This window comes from Macaca fascicularis, chromosome 2 (genome assembly GCF_037993035.2).
Source record: "Macaca fascicularis isolate 582-1 chromosome 2, T2T-MFA8v1.1".
Lineage (NCBI taxonomy): Eukaryota > Metazoa > Chordata > Mammalia > Primates > Cercopithecidae > Macaca > Macaca fascicularis.
Window position 1 is genome coordinate 121,189,177 of NC_088376.1, and position 13,800 is coordinate 121,202,976.

The 13,800-nt window shown below is 47.7% G+C and overlaps 1 protein-coding gene across 4 annotated transcripts in view; it reads left to right on the forward strand.

The window, feature by feature from the left end:
• Positions 1–13,800, forward strand: part of FLNB (filamin B) — a 167,146-nt gene that overhangs the window by 106,981 nt on the left and 46,365 nt on the right. For all 4 annotated transcript variants that reach the window (XM_005547469.4, XM_005547470.4, XM_005547471.4 and 1 more), the window contains exons 17-22: positions 376–466; positions 733–902; positions 7,409–7,526; positions 9,785–10,047; positions 11,630–12,227; positions 12,851–13,024. In XM_005547469.4, the coding sequence (XP_005547526.3) occupies positions 376–466; positions 733–902; positions 7,409–7,526; positions 9,785–10,047; positions 11,630–12,227; positions 12,851–13,024 (1,414 nt within the window). The remainder of the gene's footprint in view (positions 1–375; positions 467–732; positions 903–7,408; positions 7,527–9,784; positions 10,048–11,629; positions 12,228–12,850; positions 13,025–13,800) is intronic.

The following is a 13,800-nucleotide window of genomic DNA, read 5'->3' on the forward strand; positions in this document are numbered from 1 at the left end:
CCAGACCTTAGCTCTCAGCTGTTCCTGGAGGACATTTCCTTCCTTCAGCCCTATATATTATTATCCTTTTTGGTTTTATTCTTGTTGGCATTTTTCATCCTAAGTACTTAACATTTGGTATTACAGGCTCAAAGTCCTCAGGTTTATTTGTGACATCAGGGATCCAGGCATTAGAGAGTGACCTATTATAGAAGACCCTTACCCAATGCTGGGCCCTTTTGGCTTATCTTACCCTTCTGTTTACCTGTGGTAACAGAAGTCTGCTCACCCCTCACTAAGTCAGAGTGATGCTAAGGTTCACCGTTTGTTCAAGGCACCCTGAGCTCTGGCTGTTGCTTCAGGGGCTTTCCTACTAAGACCGTGTCTCTGCTACAGGAAATCCCCGCCAGCCCTTTCAGAGTCAAAGTTGACCCTTCCCACGATGCCAGCAAAGTGAAGGCAGAAGGCCCAGGGCTCAGCAAAGCAGGTAAGATGGCACATCAAGGTTGTCCTGGGCCCCTCTGCCGGCCGGTGGCACTGGGCGTGTTTCGTCCATGGCCTTGAGGAACCTAATCTCCATCAACACCAACACCAAGCTGGCAGGTGTTCTGTGCAGCTCTGATGCAGCAGTGTCCGGCCAGGGCCTGTAGCCGGCTGTCATAATAGACCTGGTGCTGTTGAACCTGTCTGACGGGTTCTCAAAGTGAAACTACTCCAGCTAGTCTGTCTCCTCACACAGTATATCTTTTCCAGGTGTGGAAAATGGGAAACCGACCCACTTCACTGTCTACACCAAGGGGGCCGGGAAAGCCCCGCTCAACGTGCAGTTCAACAGCCCTCTTCCTGGCGATGCAGTGAAGGATTTGGATGTCATCGATAACTACGACTACTCCCACACCGTTAAATATACACCCACCCAACAGGTTGGGTCCTTCTTCCCTCTGCTCCCCTGGCCCCCAGCCAGGCCCTTTTCTATGCAGTCTGTGCTGGGTCACTGTGGACACCAAGGGGTGTGAGAGGTGCTCTGCCAAAGTGCTTCCTGATGGGAAGCGGCTCCTGGCATTTTGAACCCCTCTGGGAGCACCTGTAGGAAGCCCGATGGGTTCTGTCAGGTGGACTGCAGAATTCCCCAAGAGCAAGCAGGAAGCTGGTCCCATATCTCCACCTTCGGTTTGGGTTTTATCAGAGAAATGCTCAGATATTGATATTCAGGCCCTAATATCTATCTTTCTGTTACACATACAGGTGCGCACATGTGCACACACACACACGTGCACTCCCTCGCAGCCTCACCAGCTGCCTTTTAGTCTTTTCATTAATTACCCACAGAGAAAGAGCTGCTACACCTTTATGTTTCCTTCCTGGCCCTTTTAGCTTAGTTTACCCCTTTTACGAGGTGTTGGAATGAGGTCTTTTCTCAAAGAGCCAGTTCAGCCTTTTGTCCCTAAGGCCCAACACACTATTTAGGGCAACAAATTATTCCCCTTTACAAAATGCAGGATTTCACATGTGATCTTACCGTCTAGGCTGGCTTCCTCTGATTATTTCAGGCCATAAGGGCCTTAAAACTACCTCTCGGTACAAGTTAATGTTTATTTGTTTAAAAACATTTTTTTTATTGTGGTAAAATATATATAACATAAAATTTATGTTAACCATTTTTAAGTGTATAGTTCATTAGTGTTAAGTGCATTCATTATGTCGTGCACCCATCACCACCATCCATCTCCATAACTCTTTACATCTTGTAAAACTGAAGCCCTGTATCCATTATATTTGTTTAAAATTTTGTTTTGCTTCATGTTCACACCTCTGGGGTCTGGAGACCAGACATCCTGGCAGAAAAGTCTGGATTTTAATACTTAAGCCTCGTGTTCTAAGTGGTTGTTCCAAACCTCTGAGATTCCTTTATTCTTAAGGGAAACGATCCTGCTGTGTTTGAAATGCCATTTGTAGGAGAAGAAGGGCAACGGTTTCAGCAGAAACACTGCTCAGAAGCCTTGCTTCCACCTGGGTCCTCTCAGTGAGGAGTGGGCAAGAGTCAAGTGGGGAAGAAGGAGGATTATAGTGAGGAGGGGACATGGTGTAGCTGTCCCCTGAGTTTGGGGGCTGCACACCCTTGGAGATGGAATCAAAGGGATTGTGTGTGTCATGTTACAAATGTGGCCCCTTTCATCCAGGCTTGCTGCTGTTTGTGCTTTCTTCTCCAAATTTTTATTTTTATTTATTTATTTATTTGAGACAAAGTCTCGCTCTGTCGCCCAGACTGGACTGCAGTGGCATGATCTTAGCTCACTGCAACCTCTGCCTCCTGGGTTCAAGTCATTCTCCTGCCTCAGCCTCCTGAGTAGCTGGGATTACAGGCACATGCCACCACACCTGGCTAATTTTTGTATTTTTGGTAGAGACAGGTTTTGCTATGTTGGCCAGGCCGGTCTCGAACTCCTGGCCTGAGGCAATCCTTTCACCTCAGCCTCCAAACCTGTGGGCATTACAGGCATAAGCCACTGCGCCTGACCTCAGTATTTGTCTTTTTGTGACTGATTTGTTTTTCTTTGCATAGTGTCCTCTATTGTCATCCACGTTGTAGCATGTGTCAGAACTTCATTGCTTTTTGAGGCTGCATTCCATTGTATGTGTATACATTTTGCTTCTTTCTTCATTGGTTTTTTTGTTTGTTTGTTTGTTTGTTTTTTCTTGAGATGGAGCCTTGCTCTGTTCCCCAAGCTGGAGTGGCACTATCTTGGCTCACTGCAACCTCTGTCTCCTCAGTTCAGGTGATTGTCCTGCCTCAGCCTACCAAGTAGCTGGGACTACAGGCACGTGCCACCATGCCCAGCTAATTTTTGTATTTTTAGTATGGATGTTTCACCATGTTGGCCAAGGTTTCACCATGGGGTTTCACCCTGTTGGCCAGGCTGGTCTTGAATTCCTGATCTCAGGTGATCCGCCTGCCTCAGCCTCTGAAAGTGCTGGGATTATAGGCATGGGCCACTATGCCCGGCCTTCTTCATTTGTTGAAGAACATTTGGGTTGCTTCCGTCTTTTTTGTCTGTTGTGAATAATGCTGGGTGTACATATATCTCTTTGAGTCTCTACATTTAATTCTTTTGAGTATATACCCAGACATGCAATGCTGGATCATATGGAAATCTCTTTTTGCTTTTTTGAGAAACCACTATACTGTATTCCACAGTGGCTGCACTGCTACAGTCCTGCCAACAGCATGCAAGGGTTCCGGTTTCTCCACATCCTTGTTAACAGTTGTTTTTTTCTGTTTTTGTTGTTGTTGTTGTTGTTGTTGTTGTTGTTGATAGTGACTATCCTATTGAGAGTAAGATGGTGTCTTATTGTGGTTTTGATTTGCATTTTCCTAATGATTAGCGATGTTGATAATCTTTTCACGTGCTTGTTGGTCATTTGCATATTTTCTTTGGAGAATTATCTACTTGCCCATTTTTATATCAACCTTCTTAATTTTATGTTGAGTTTTAGGAATTCTCTATGTATTCTGGATATTAGTTCCTTATCAGATAAATGATTTGCAAATATATTCTCTCACTCCTTGGGTTGCCCTTTTACTCTGTTAATAGTTCTCGTGTGCAGGTTATAAATGTGGCTTCTTATCTCCAGAGTTGCTTCTTCCTGTGCTTTAAAATAAAAAATCCAAAACAAAACATTCATTATTAGTAATGATAAAACTAATACTTTTATAGATAGAGCATCCTTTTCTCATCAGGCCACTCAATAGTAAGTAGGTAATTATTTTCCTGCTGATGGTTCTGAGGGTTGGTGGGAGCCTTACTATTGGGTGCACCAGCCTGAATCTTATTTGTTGCCAAATTCTCCACATTCTTTAGGAGAATGCACCAGAAAGCCATAGCTGTCTGTGTACAATGACTAGGATCACAAGGTCATAGTGTCTTCTAAAAACATTTTGTGACTTTTGCTTTATTCTACGTCTATATGCCTTTTAGTGTTTTGGCTGAGCCGTTAGAAAGTAAGTTGCAGATGTCAGGACAAGGTCAGGGTTTGACCTGCATCCTTGGAAAGGACTGCAAAACCCAGTACCCCAGACGTCCTCTGCTGCTGGTTGAGGCAGAAGTGGTTAGGAGCCTAGGTCCGGTTTTGTCCCCTTTGAAGTGATACTGGAGGGAAGGCTCCTTACTTCAGAGTCACCCCAGGTCCGGTTTTGTCCCCTTTGAAGTGATGCTGGAGAGGAGGCTCCTTACTTCAGAGTCACCCCAAGGTCACATTCATCCAGTTCTCTGATAGCAGGTTTGAGAACTGCTGCCATGGTGAGTACTCACTTAGGGCTGTGCGTCCGGATGGTCCCAGGATACATTCAGGGAGCCTGGTGGGCCTTGGTAGCGGTTGTTGCCTTCAGTGTGAATGACTTACAGGGTGGCACTGGGGTCCTTCTTGTTGTTTGTTGTTTAGAGCTAGTTTTATTGTTTCATTATTTGGGCAACTTGCAATTCTGCCTATTTTTCTATGGCAAAGAAAACATTAAATCTCTCCTTGGATTGAGTTTCCTTCCCACTCCCACCCCCATCCCCAGCACAGAGCCTGGCCCTATAAGTGCTCTGTATAGATTAATGGCTGTGAGTGAGTGAATAAATGATGTGGCGCCTGGATTCACAAGCAGAGATGGCCTAAGAACGTTGTAATCTGGTAGAAGAGTGATGCCCACACCTCCTCATTCTCCTTTGAACTCTGTTTTCTCAAGAGCGGCTAAAAGCTCAAGACTGGGCTAAGGAAGTATGCCCTTGGATGTGGTTAAGAAACCTGGGGCAGCCCAGAAAGCCACCCCCTGACACGGGGGAGGGAGCCTACTTTGAGGGCTAACACCCACAGGCACCTCTTCTCATGGTGGTTTTAGGGTGTAACAGGCTGGAAATCCCCAGAAAGGTGGCTGCTTGGGCATGGGCGTGTCCTGGCCTGGGGTGGGCGCTTCCCCCTCAGAACGCAGGCTGTGCCACGTGGGAGCTGAGAGGTCCTGCCTGAGTAACCCAGGTCTCTGGTTGCTGGTTTTGCTCCCTGACACCTGCAGCCCTGCCACTCCACCTAGCAAAGTCCCTGAGTGACAGATTGCAGGTGCTTGCCTGCCTGGGGTGGATGAGCGACGTGGATGACTGAAGGATCCTGTGAGTCCCTTGAGGATGCAAGAGTAGAGCTCGTTTTGCCTTAGAGGAATGGACTTGTTGGGTTGGGGCTTGAGGACCCTCCCAGAGGTCAAAGACTCAATTTTATAGGAGGGAAGTTATTTCCCTGAGGACTTTGGTCTTCTCTTGGTTGTGGGTGGCCTCAAGCAGCTTAAATTTCTCACCCCAGTTTCCCTCAAGCAGAGCTGTTTGAGAAGCTAGTGGCAATGTCTCCATTACATGCTGTGCTGGGAGCCACTAGGTTTGGGGACAACTCCATGTGCTACTCTGGCACCTTTAGGAATCCCTGTGAGCTCACAGACCCTCACAGGGTAGCAGTGTCTACCTTGAAGTGTTCTTACCATGGTGGTCCTGGCTGCTCCCAGAGGGCCCTAAAAGTGATGGCGCCGAGGGTGGCTCTCTCAGTCCCATCCTCTTCTGAGCTGTCTGATCGGTGATCGGTGTCTTGTGTATGTATATTTTGAAGGATAAGATTCAGGTTTCAGAAGCATGTAGAGGAGAGTGAAACTGTCTTGCAGCCTGCAAGTTGTGGCAAAATGCACTGGCCATCACTACCCATACATCCCTCACTTCATGGCCCTGTTGGGGAATAAATACAGTGCATTCCTTAGTTGGGGCCTCAGGGGATGCCTTAAAATGCTGTAGGCATTGTAGGTGTAAATCTCCAAGATTTTTTCCCTCCCCCTTCTTAGGTTATTTAAGGTAGAGTTCATTTTCTATCTGAGTTTTTGTTTTGTTTTTGACTGGTAACGAGAGCATACTTTCTTTTATGGGATGGGTGGGTTTAACTGGAAGAGGACTTTTCACTCTCTTTTTTAGCGCTTCAGAGAAGTGGCCAGAAAACTTTATGCAGGTGAGGGAGAAGGTATCCCCAAGACCTCTGGTTAGCCTGAGGTCTGCCTAGTGAGCCCCTGAATTGTTAGGGGCTGTGGGGAAACGGAAGCTCGGGAAGAGTTGGCACATTGGGAATGCCGCGTTGGCTGAAGTAGCGAGTCAGTCCTGCCTTAAACAGTACAAGAAGGAGACATTTCCTGCCTCTTGGCTGGCTCCCAGCTCTGTTGAATTTGACCTGTGCACATTTTACCAGGAAATGTTGTACGCATGAGGCAGGGGGCCAGCTGGTTTTGTGTGCAATACTTAAAAATCCTAGAAAATTAATCCTCCCTTCATTGATGCAACCAGTTTTTGTTTTGTTGCTGCTGTTGTTTTTTTTCTTGGCCTTTACCCCCTTCCTTATTACAAAAGGAATGTGACAAAATATACATAGGCCAAATGCTATACACCCTTTTAACACTCGATCAGCAACACCTTTCAGCAGGGCCTGCATTCCAGCAAGGCTGCTGGATTCTTGGGGGGAACTCATGTCTCCCTCCCACTTTCCTGTTACATTATGCCTGGTCAATTGAGGTGAAGGGGATCTTGATCTACTGAGACAGCCATGAGATTTCTTGGAGCCTCGATTTGGAGGGAGGGAACTTGGCCAACCATGGAGAGAAGAAGCCGGCTGTGTGCCATCCTGGAACCAGCCAGAGGAGAGAAATGGCACACACATGGCCATCCCGTGCCACCCGGCCACCCGTGAGGGAGCCTGCCAATCCTGCAAGCACCGTCTGCCTTCACACTTGCAATTTTATTTTGTTTCACATAATGGAAGTTCAGATACTGTGTGGTGGTCTTAGCACGGGTCTAGGTGAACTCTTGCAAATCCCTGTTGCAGCCTGGGGGCCTCAAATGGATTCCTAGGACAGAAATGGTTCTGTGTGATTAGTGGCTCCAGGCCCAGCTGCTGTACCTGTGGCTGGCACTGGGTATGATGGTGGGGAGGTGGTTTGGCAGAGCAGCTAGGACACAGGTTTGGGGGCCATGGGTATGAGGCCCAGCTTGCACCCTTACCAAGGTGTGTGACTTGGGGTACGTTATTTACCAGTCTGAGCCATAGTTTCCTCTCCTGAAAAAATGAGATGACAGTAGGAACTACCCCTTAGGACTGTTTTGATCTTGAACTGAGGAAATGCATAAAAGCACATAGCACGGTGCTTGGTGTGTAGAAAATGTTCATTATCAAATTATAAAAATTGCTCCTGTTATTATTAGCTGCTCTTATTTGATCTGATTTTTCAGATCTAAGACACTTATTAGATCTACACTGATTGGAATCAAGTCTCCCCTGTCTGTGGGAAGAATGAGGGATCTTGCGGGGAGTTTAAATATCAAGTTAGCATGTTGGTACCGAAAGGTAAACTGGGTTTTCTCTTTTGTTCCAGGGCAACATGCAGGTTCTGGTGACTTACGGGGGCGATCCCATCCCTAAAAGCCCTTTCACTGTGGGTGTTGCTGCACCGCTGGATCTGAGCAAGATAAAACTCAATGGGCTGGAAAACAGTAAGTGCCTGAATGGAGGGCATATGGGTTGTTGATGACCACCCAGCGTGGCTGCTGGTTAGATTTTCTTCAAAAGATGGAATTCACAGAGAAGCAAATTCTACTTTAAGAGACTTTGCAGTTGCACAGACTTTGGTTTGAATTAGGGCCGTGCTGTGAAATAACTGTGACTGTGTCTGCCCCTTAGCCTCACCGAGACTCAGCTTTCTCATTTGTACAGTGGGGGTGTCGGCGGGGAGAGGTTGAGAACACCCGTGGGAATATCGTGAAAATTATATGAGCTAATGGTTCAGAGGCTGGCACGTAGTCAGCCCTCAGTATATTGCTGGCATTGCGGTAGGAAGTGTTCATTAAAAAGAGAATTTGGGCCACATCGCTTTCTGATGAATTTCTAACTGTGCCAGCTGTCCTTGGCAACTGAATCCACATTAAGGTTGCGAGTCAAGCATAAATGCCAGATCCCTGGCACTCAGAAGTCACTACCACCACGCCTCTGCCCCATCCCAATATTCCTTTAGCTTGTTAGGGATTTTACTAGTATAAGCCCATTTCGCTTATTTTCAATTTTGTAATTATTTTTTAGTAGGAAAATTTCAAAAGTAGAAAAGAAAAGAGAATAATATAACATGAACACTGATGTACTTATCACTCAGCTTCAGATGTTCAACACATGCTCATAAAATGATTTTTTTTGTACAAGTAAAAATAAATCCATTTTTCATCTAAAAAACATTACAGTTAAGGGGTAATTCTACTTTAACCCTCACCTCTCCTGCTCCCTAGGATTAACCACAGTTGTCAATTCAGTTTCTGTTCTTCCAGATCTTCTCTCTGCATCTATACATATAGATGTGCCTGTGGAAAACATTTGGCTATATTTATTTTGCATTAAAGTTGCCCTGCTGTATAAACCTATGTCTTCAGCCTGCCTCCAACAGTGCACCTCAGGAATCATTCACTCCTACATCTTTTCTGTTGGTATTTACCACTGAGTGGCCCCAGACTGGATGCCCCTCTGGGCTCACATTCACCTCGTTTCAGGCTTACTGAGGCAGGGCTGAGTGCATACCCCCAGGACGGGGCCTCCTGTATTCACCTGTGAGGGTTTCTCCAGGGTACCACTGGCAGTGCCATCAGTGAGCATCTTCCTTCACTTGTGACCCAAGCGCACAAATTGCAACCAAGGCCAGCTCCCAGTTGTGGAGATCCGAAGTGAGAGCTCGCTGTTGGCTTTTGTAGCTGGGGCAGCCAGCCCTGAGTGTGTGAACATTTGCTGCCCAACCCTGTCATGTCTCCCCTTGTCACTCCTTTCCCCAAGACATGAGAGCTTTGACTCCAGAACAGGAAAAGCATGGTGCCAATTAGGAAAGCCACTTTTCCGGTGGGAAGTGGCGACCCGGGACCTCCTTGCTTATGGTTCGACAGTGTCCATCTTGCCAGGCCCTGTGTTGCTTCAGAGTCAAGGTTCTCTGAGTTGTGGCGGGGGCCCTGTGTTCCCAGTGCTTTTGTTTTGGGTAAAGTCCTTTCCCTGCTTTTGTCTAATCTAACGCTTGGGCTTCCTGCAGCCCTGCTTTGCAGAGACCTTTTGGAAAACATCACGGTACAGTTAGTTCTCAGGACTTGCTTCAATCGCCTCGCGTTTGGCAGCTCTGTGACTTCTGCTTTCTTGAGGGGGAAGGGTGCCTGTAAGATGGAGTTGGCTGCCAAGAATTAGTAAATAAAACATTGACTTATGAGGGTGTTTGGATATAAAGTTAACACCAAAAGTAAGTAAATAAGAGAAGACAGTGTCAGATTACAACTTTCTGGTCAGCAAAGATTGTGGGGTCAGGTAAATTTCACTTTAAGTCCCAGTTGGGAGGCTGCTGCATATGTCACCCTGGACACGTTACTTAACCTCTCTGAGCATCAGTTTCCCTATCTGTGAAAGCCATTGGTTAATAATAAATACCCCATAGGATCGTGGTGAAAATTAAGACAATACCCTATTTGTGCTTGACATATAAAATGCATTTAGTAAATGATAGCCATTATTGCTGTCATCACTAATGGATGATTATGCCTTCACTGGTTGTTACTGAGGCTGAGATGCAGATGATACTTACTCAGCTTTGCTGCTTGTCCTCTGCAGCAGCTGTTGCTTATGGTAGAGGCTGAGATAAGTCCCTGTGTCCAAAGAACCATTGCTTCTGTGCTCTGGATTGTTCCTGCTGCTGAAAACGGTCAGCTCTTCACCTTGGCTTGTGTTTCTTTTCCAGGGGTGGAAGTTGGGAAGGATCAGGAGTTCACCGTTGATACCAGGGGGGCAGGAGGCCAGGGGAAGCTGGACGTGACAATCCTCAGCCCCTCTCGGAAGGTTGTGCCATGCCTAGTGACACCTGTGACAGGCCGGGAGAGCAGCACAGCCAAGTTCATCCCTCGGGAGGAGGGGCTGTATGCTGTAGACGTGACCTACGATGGACACCCTGTGCCCGGGAGCCCCTACACAGTGGAGGCCTCACTGCCACCAGATCCCACCAAGGTCAGCCTTTGCTTTTGTCCCAGAACTTGCCTCATTGTTGTCAAACATGACACCATAGTCCTTCTCTGGTTCTTCCTGGCAAAGACCTTCTGAAAATCGTTTTGTGATGAAAGTCAGCACAATTCACTGTGAAAGGTCCCTTGGGTAGGTGGGTAACAACCCTGCTCCTCCTCTTGCTCTCTGACTATAAGACTTTGGTGAGGGGCTCCCTGTCCCAGAGTCTTCTTTCTTCGCTTGTTAGCATAATCACAGTCCTCACTACAAAGCCAGCCTGTAAGGGGCAGGTGAGTTAGCAAACGTGAGGCCTCTGCCTAGCACCCAGCTCACAGACGGAGCTCACCCTATAGAAGCTTGAATCATGTAATATAAACATACATTATTCTGGCCAGGTGCGGTGGCTCATGCCTCTGTAATCCCAGCACTTTGGGAGGCCGAGGCGGGCGGATCACGAGGTCAGGAGATCGAGACCATCCTGGCTAACGCAGTGAAATCGTGTCTCCACTAAAAATACAAAAAATTAGCCAGGCGTGGTGGTGGGCACCTGTAGTCCCAGCTACTCGGGAGGCTGAGGCAGGAGAATGGCATGAACCTGGGAGGCGGAGCTTGCAGTGAGCCGAGATCGCCCCACTGCACTCCAGCCTGGGCGACAGAGCAAGACTCCGTCTCAAAAAACAACAACAAAAAATACATTATTCATGGCTGGGCACGGTGGGGCTCATGCCTTTAATCACTGCACTTTGGGAGGCCAAGGTGGATGGATCACTTGAGGTCAAGAGTTTGAGACCAACCTGGCCAACATGGTGAAACCCCATCTCTACTAAAAATACAAAGATTAGCTGGGCATGGTGGCGCACACCTGTAATCCCAGCTACTCAGGAGGCTGAGGTGGGATAATCGCTTGAACCTGGGAGGCGGAGGTTGCAGTGAGCTGAGATCGTGCCACTGCACTCCAGCCTGAGCGACAGAGTGAGATTCCGTCCCCTCCAAAAAAAAAAAAAAAAAAAAGTTCATTGTCATTTGTTCGTAGTAACCCTGACTCAGGGGGTTTTGGAAGATTTCCAGTGGTCTCAATGGTATGAATCCTATGAAGGTGTCTTATTTGTTGAATTAGAGGTGAAAGCCTCATTCCTCACTCTTTTTTAGAAACAATTTAGTTTTTTTATTACACAGAATTTGTTGAGCAAAGTGCAACAGCCTAAGCCACAGCCAGCTCCACAAGAGCCCTTCCATGAGCCCTCAAGCTGGGATCTCGCGTATGTTTGTTGGAATGGACATTAGGTCTCCAAGTCCAGGCCTCTGATTTAGAAGGGTCAGGTGTGGTAGGAGAGAGGAGAGTCTTAGAGGGGCTGCTCCAGGGGGTCACACCTCTCGCGCCTTTTCGCTGGTGATCAAGTTCTGAGGCATTTACTGCATTGGCTGTTGTGGATCTAACTCATGTGTGCATGTGTGACACATGAAGCCCCAAGAGAAGGGCTGCCTGGCTAAGATGCACTTCCACGCTGATTACATGCGTGGGTGTTGAAAGCAGTGCTGGCTGAGCAGTGATCCCAGTGCAGTTTGACTTTATTCTTTGCTCAAATAGGTGAAGGCGCATGGTCCCGGCCTCGAAGGTGGTCTTGTGGGCAAGCCTGCTGAGTTCACCATCGATACCAAAGGAGCTGGTACCGGAGGTCTGGGCTTAACGGTGGAAGGTCCATGCGAGGCCAAAATCGAGTGCTCCGACAATGGTGACGGGACCTGCTCAGTCTCTTACCTTCCCACAAAACCCGGGGAGTACTTCGTCAACATCCTCTTTGAGGAAGTCCACATACCTGGGTCTCCCTTCAAAGCCGACATTGAAATGCCCTTTGACCCCTCTAAAGTCGTGGCATCGGGGCCAGGTCTCGAGCATGGGAAGGTGGGTGAAGCTGGGCTCCTTAGCGTCGACTGTTCAGAAGCGGGACCAGGGGCCCTGGGCCTGGAAGCTGTCTCAGACTCGGGAGCAAAAGCCGAAGTCAGTATTCAGAACAACAAAGATGGCACCTACGCGGTGACCTACGTGCCCCTGACGGCCGGCATGTACACACTGACCATGAAGTATGGTGGTGAACTCGTGCCACACTTCCCCGCCCGGGTCAAGGTGGAGCCTGCCGTGGACACCAGCAGGATCAAAGTCTTTGGACCAGGGATAGAAGGGAAAGGTGGGTTTCATTTAAAAAAAAAAAAAAAAAAGGCAAGCTGGGACTTAAGGATTACCTGAAACTTGGAGCTGCAAACTCAGCCACCTGCAGGAGCCAGGTGACCTATGAGGCGGTGCTCGCCTGTTCCCTCTGCCTCAGGGAGTGGTTGGGGGGCCCTGGTGAAGGTTGAGCACATTGCATTTCTGGGGACCGTGTTAGCTGACCCCTGTTTTCTGTTTCTCCATGGGGAACAGGACCTAGCATTGTCAGCAGAACCTCTAGTTTTCCTGGCAAAGCCCGAAATCTTGATTTTTCTCTGGAAACTCAACATGCAACATGTTGGCATTTAATTGGAAAAAAGTTTAAAATGTGGTGTTGGCTGACACCTGCATGCCACAGGGCAGGTTTGTCTTCAACCTTTAACCTGTCCTAGGGCCCTCAGTGTGAACAGTCATGTTGTCACTTAGCCATGGCTACTCTGGAAGGGACTGCTTTTGGGAGGGAGTGGGTTAATATTCTTGATTTCAGAGGTAGAAAAACCAGTTTTCCACCGTTACTGAAATTAGACTTCATGTGTCCTGAAGTGCCAAGAGCCTTGGTTCTGGGGTACTGGTGGCAGTGTTAGCTGTGTGCTTGCTCTGCAGATGTGTTCCGGGAAGCCACCACCGACTTTACGGTTGACTCTCGGCCGCTGACCCAGGTTGGGGGTGACCACATCAAGGCCCACATTGCCAACCCCTCAGGGGCCTCCACCGAGTGCTTTGTCACAGACAATGCTGATGGGACCTACCAGGTGGAATACACACCCTTTGAGAAAGGTGAGCCGCCCTGTCCTCGGACTGGACCCTTGTTCAGAGTTGTCCTTGGTCATTTCCTCCTGGTGGCTGGTACTGACACCTGCCCCATGTGCTAGGCCTGTCTTAGCAGGGCCACATGCAGAGTGACAGAGTGGAAGTCAGCCTCCGCAGCAGTCACCTACCCACTCAGTGCCTGGCTTGCTGGCCTTGTGTAATAGGTGGGCTGGGTTTAGCCTCAGTCTCACCTCAGCAGGTTGTGGGGTAATGCCATGGTGTTGCTCATTTGTGCCATTTTTCTTTGCGTATGAATTTCTTTCTTCTTGAATATTAGGAATTATAAAAAATTTCAATAAATGGAAAAGCATAAAGAAAAAAATAAAAGTGCCATATATATCTCCACTACCTGGAGATCGGAAGCCTGCAATATTGTGGCATAGATATTTTTAATCTTCTTGTAGATGTATGTTTCTTCTGTTTCGTGGGTTTCGCTTTTTCTTTTGGTTAATGGCTGGGTGGTGTTTTCCCAAATGCAGGTAGTCTATTTAGGATAACTGACTTGAATATTTGCTTGGTTGGGATGGAGTGGCTTATGTGACTGCAGATAGATGGTTTGTATTATTTAAAAGTCAGATCATACCTACATTACTGTGGGTTTGTTTTCTTTTGTTTTTTTTTGAAATAGGATCTCACTCTGTCACCCAGGCTGGAGTGCAGTGGTGCAATCACAGCTCACTGCAGCCTCAACCTCCTGGGCTCAAATGATCCTCCTGCCTCAGTCCCCTGAGTGGCAGGAACTG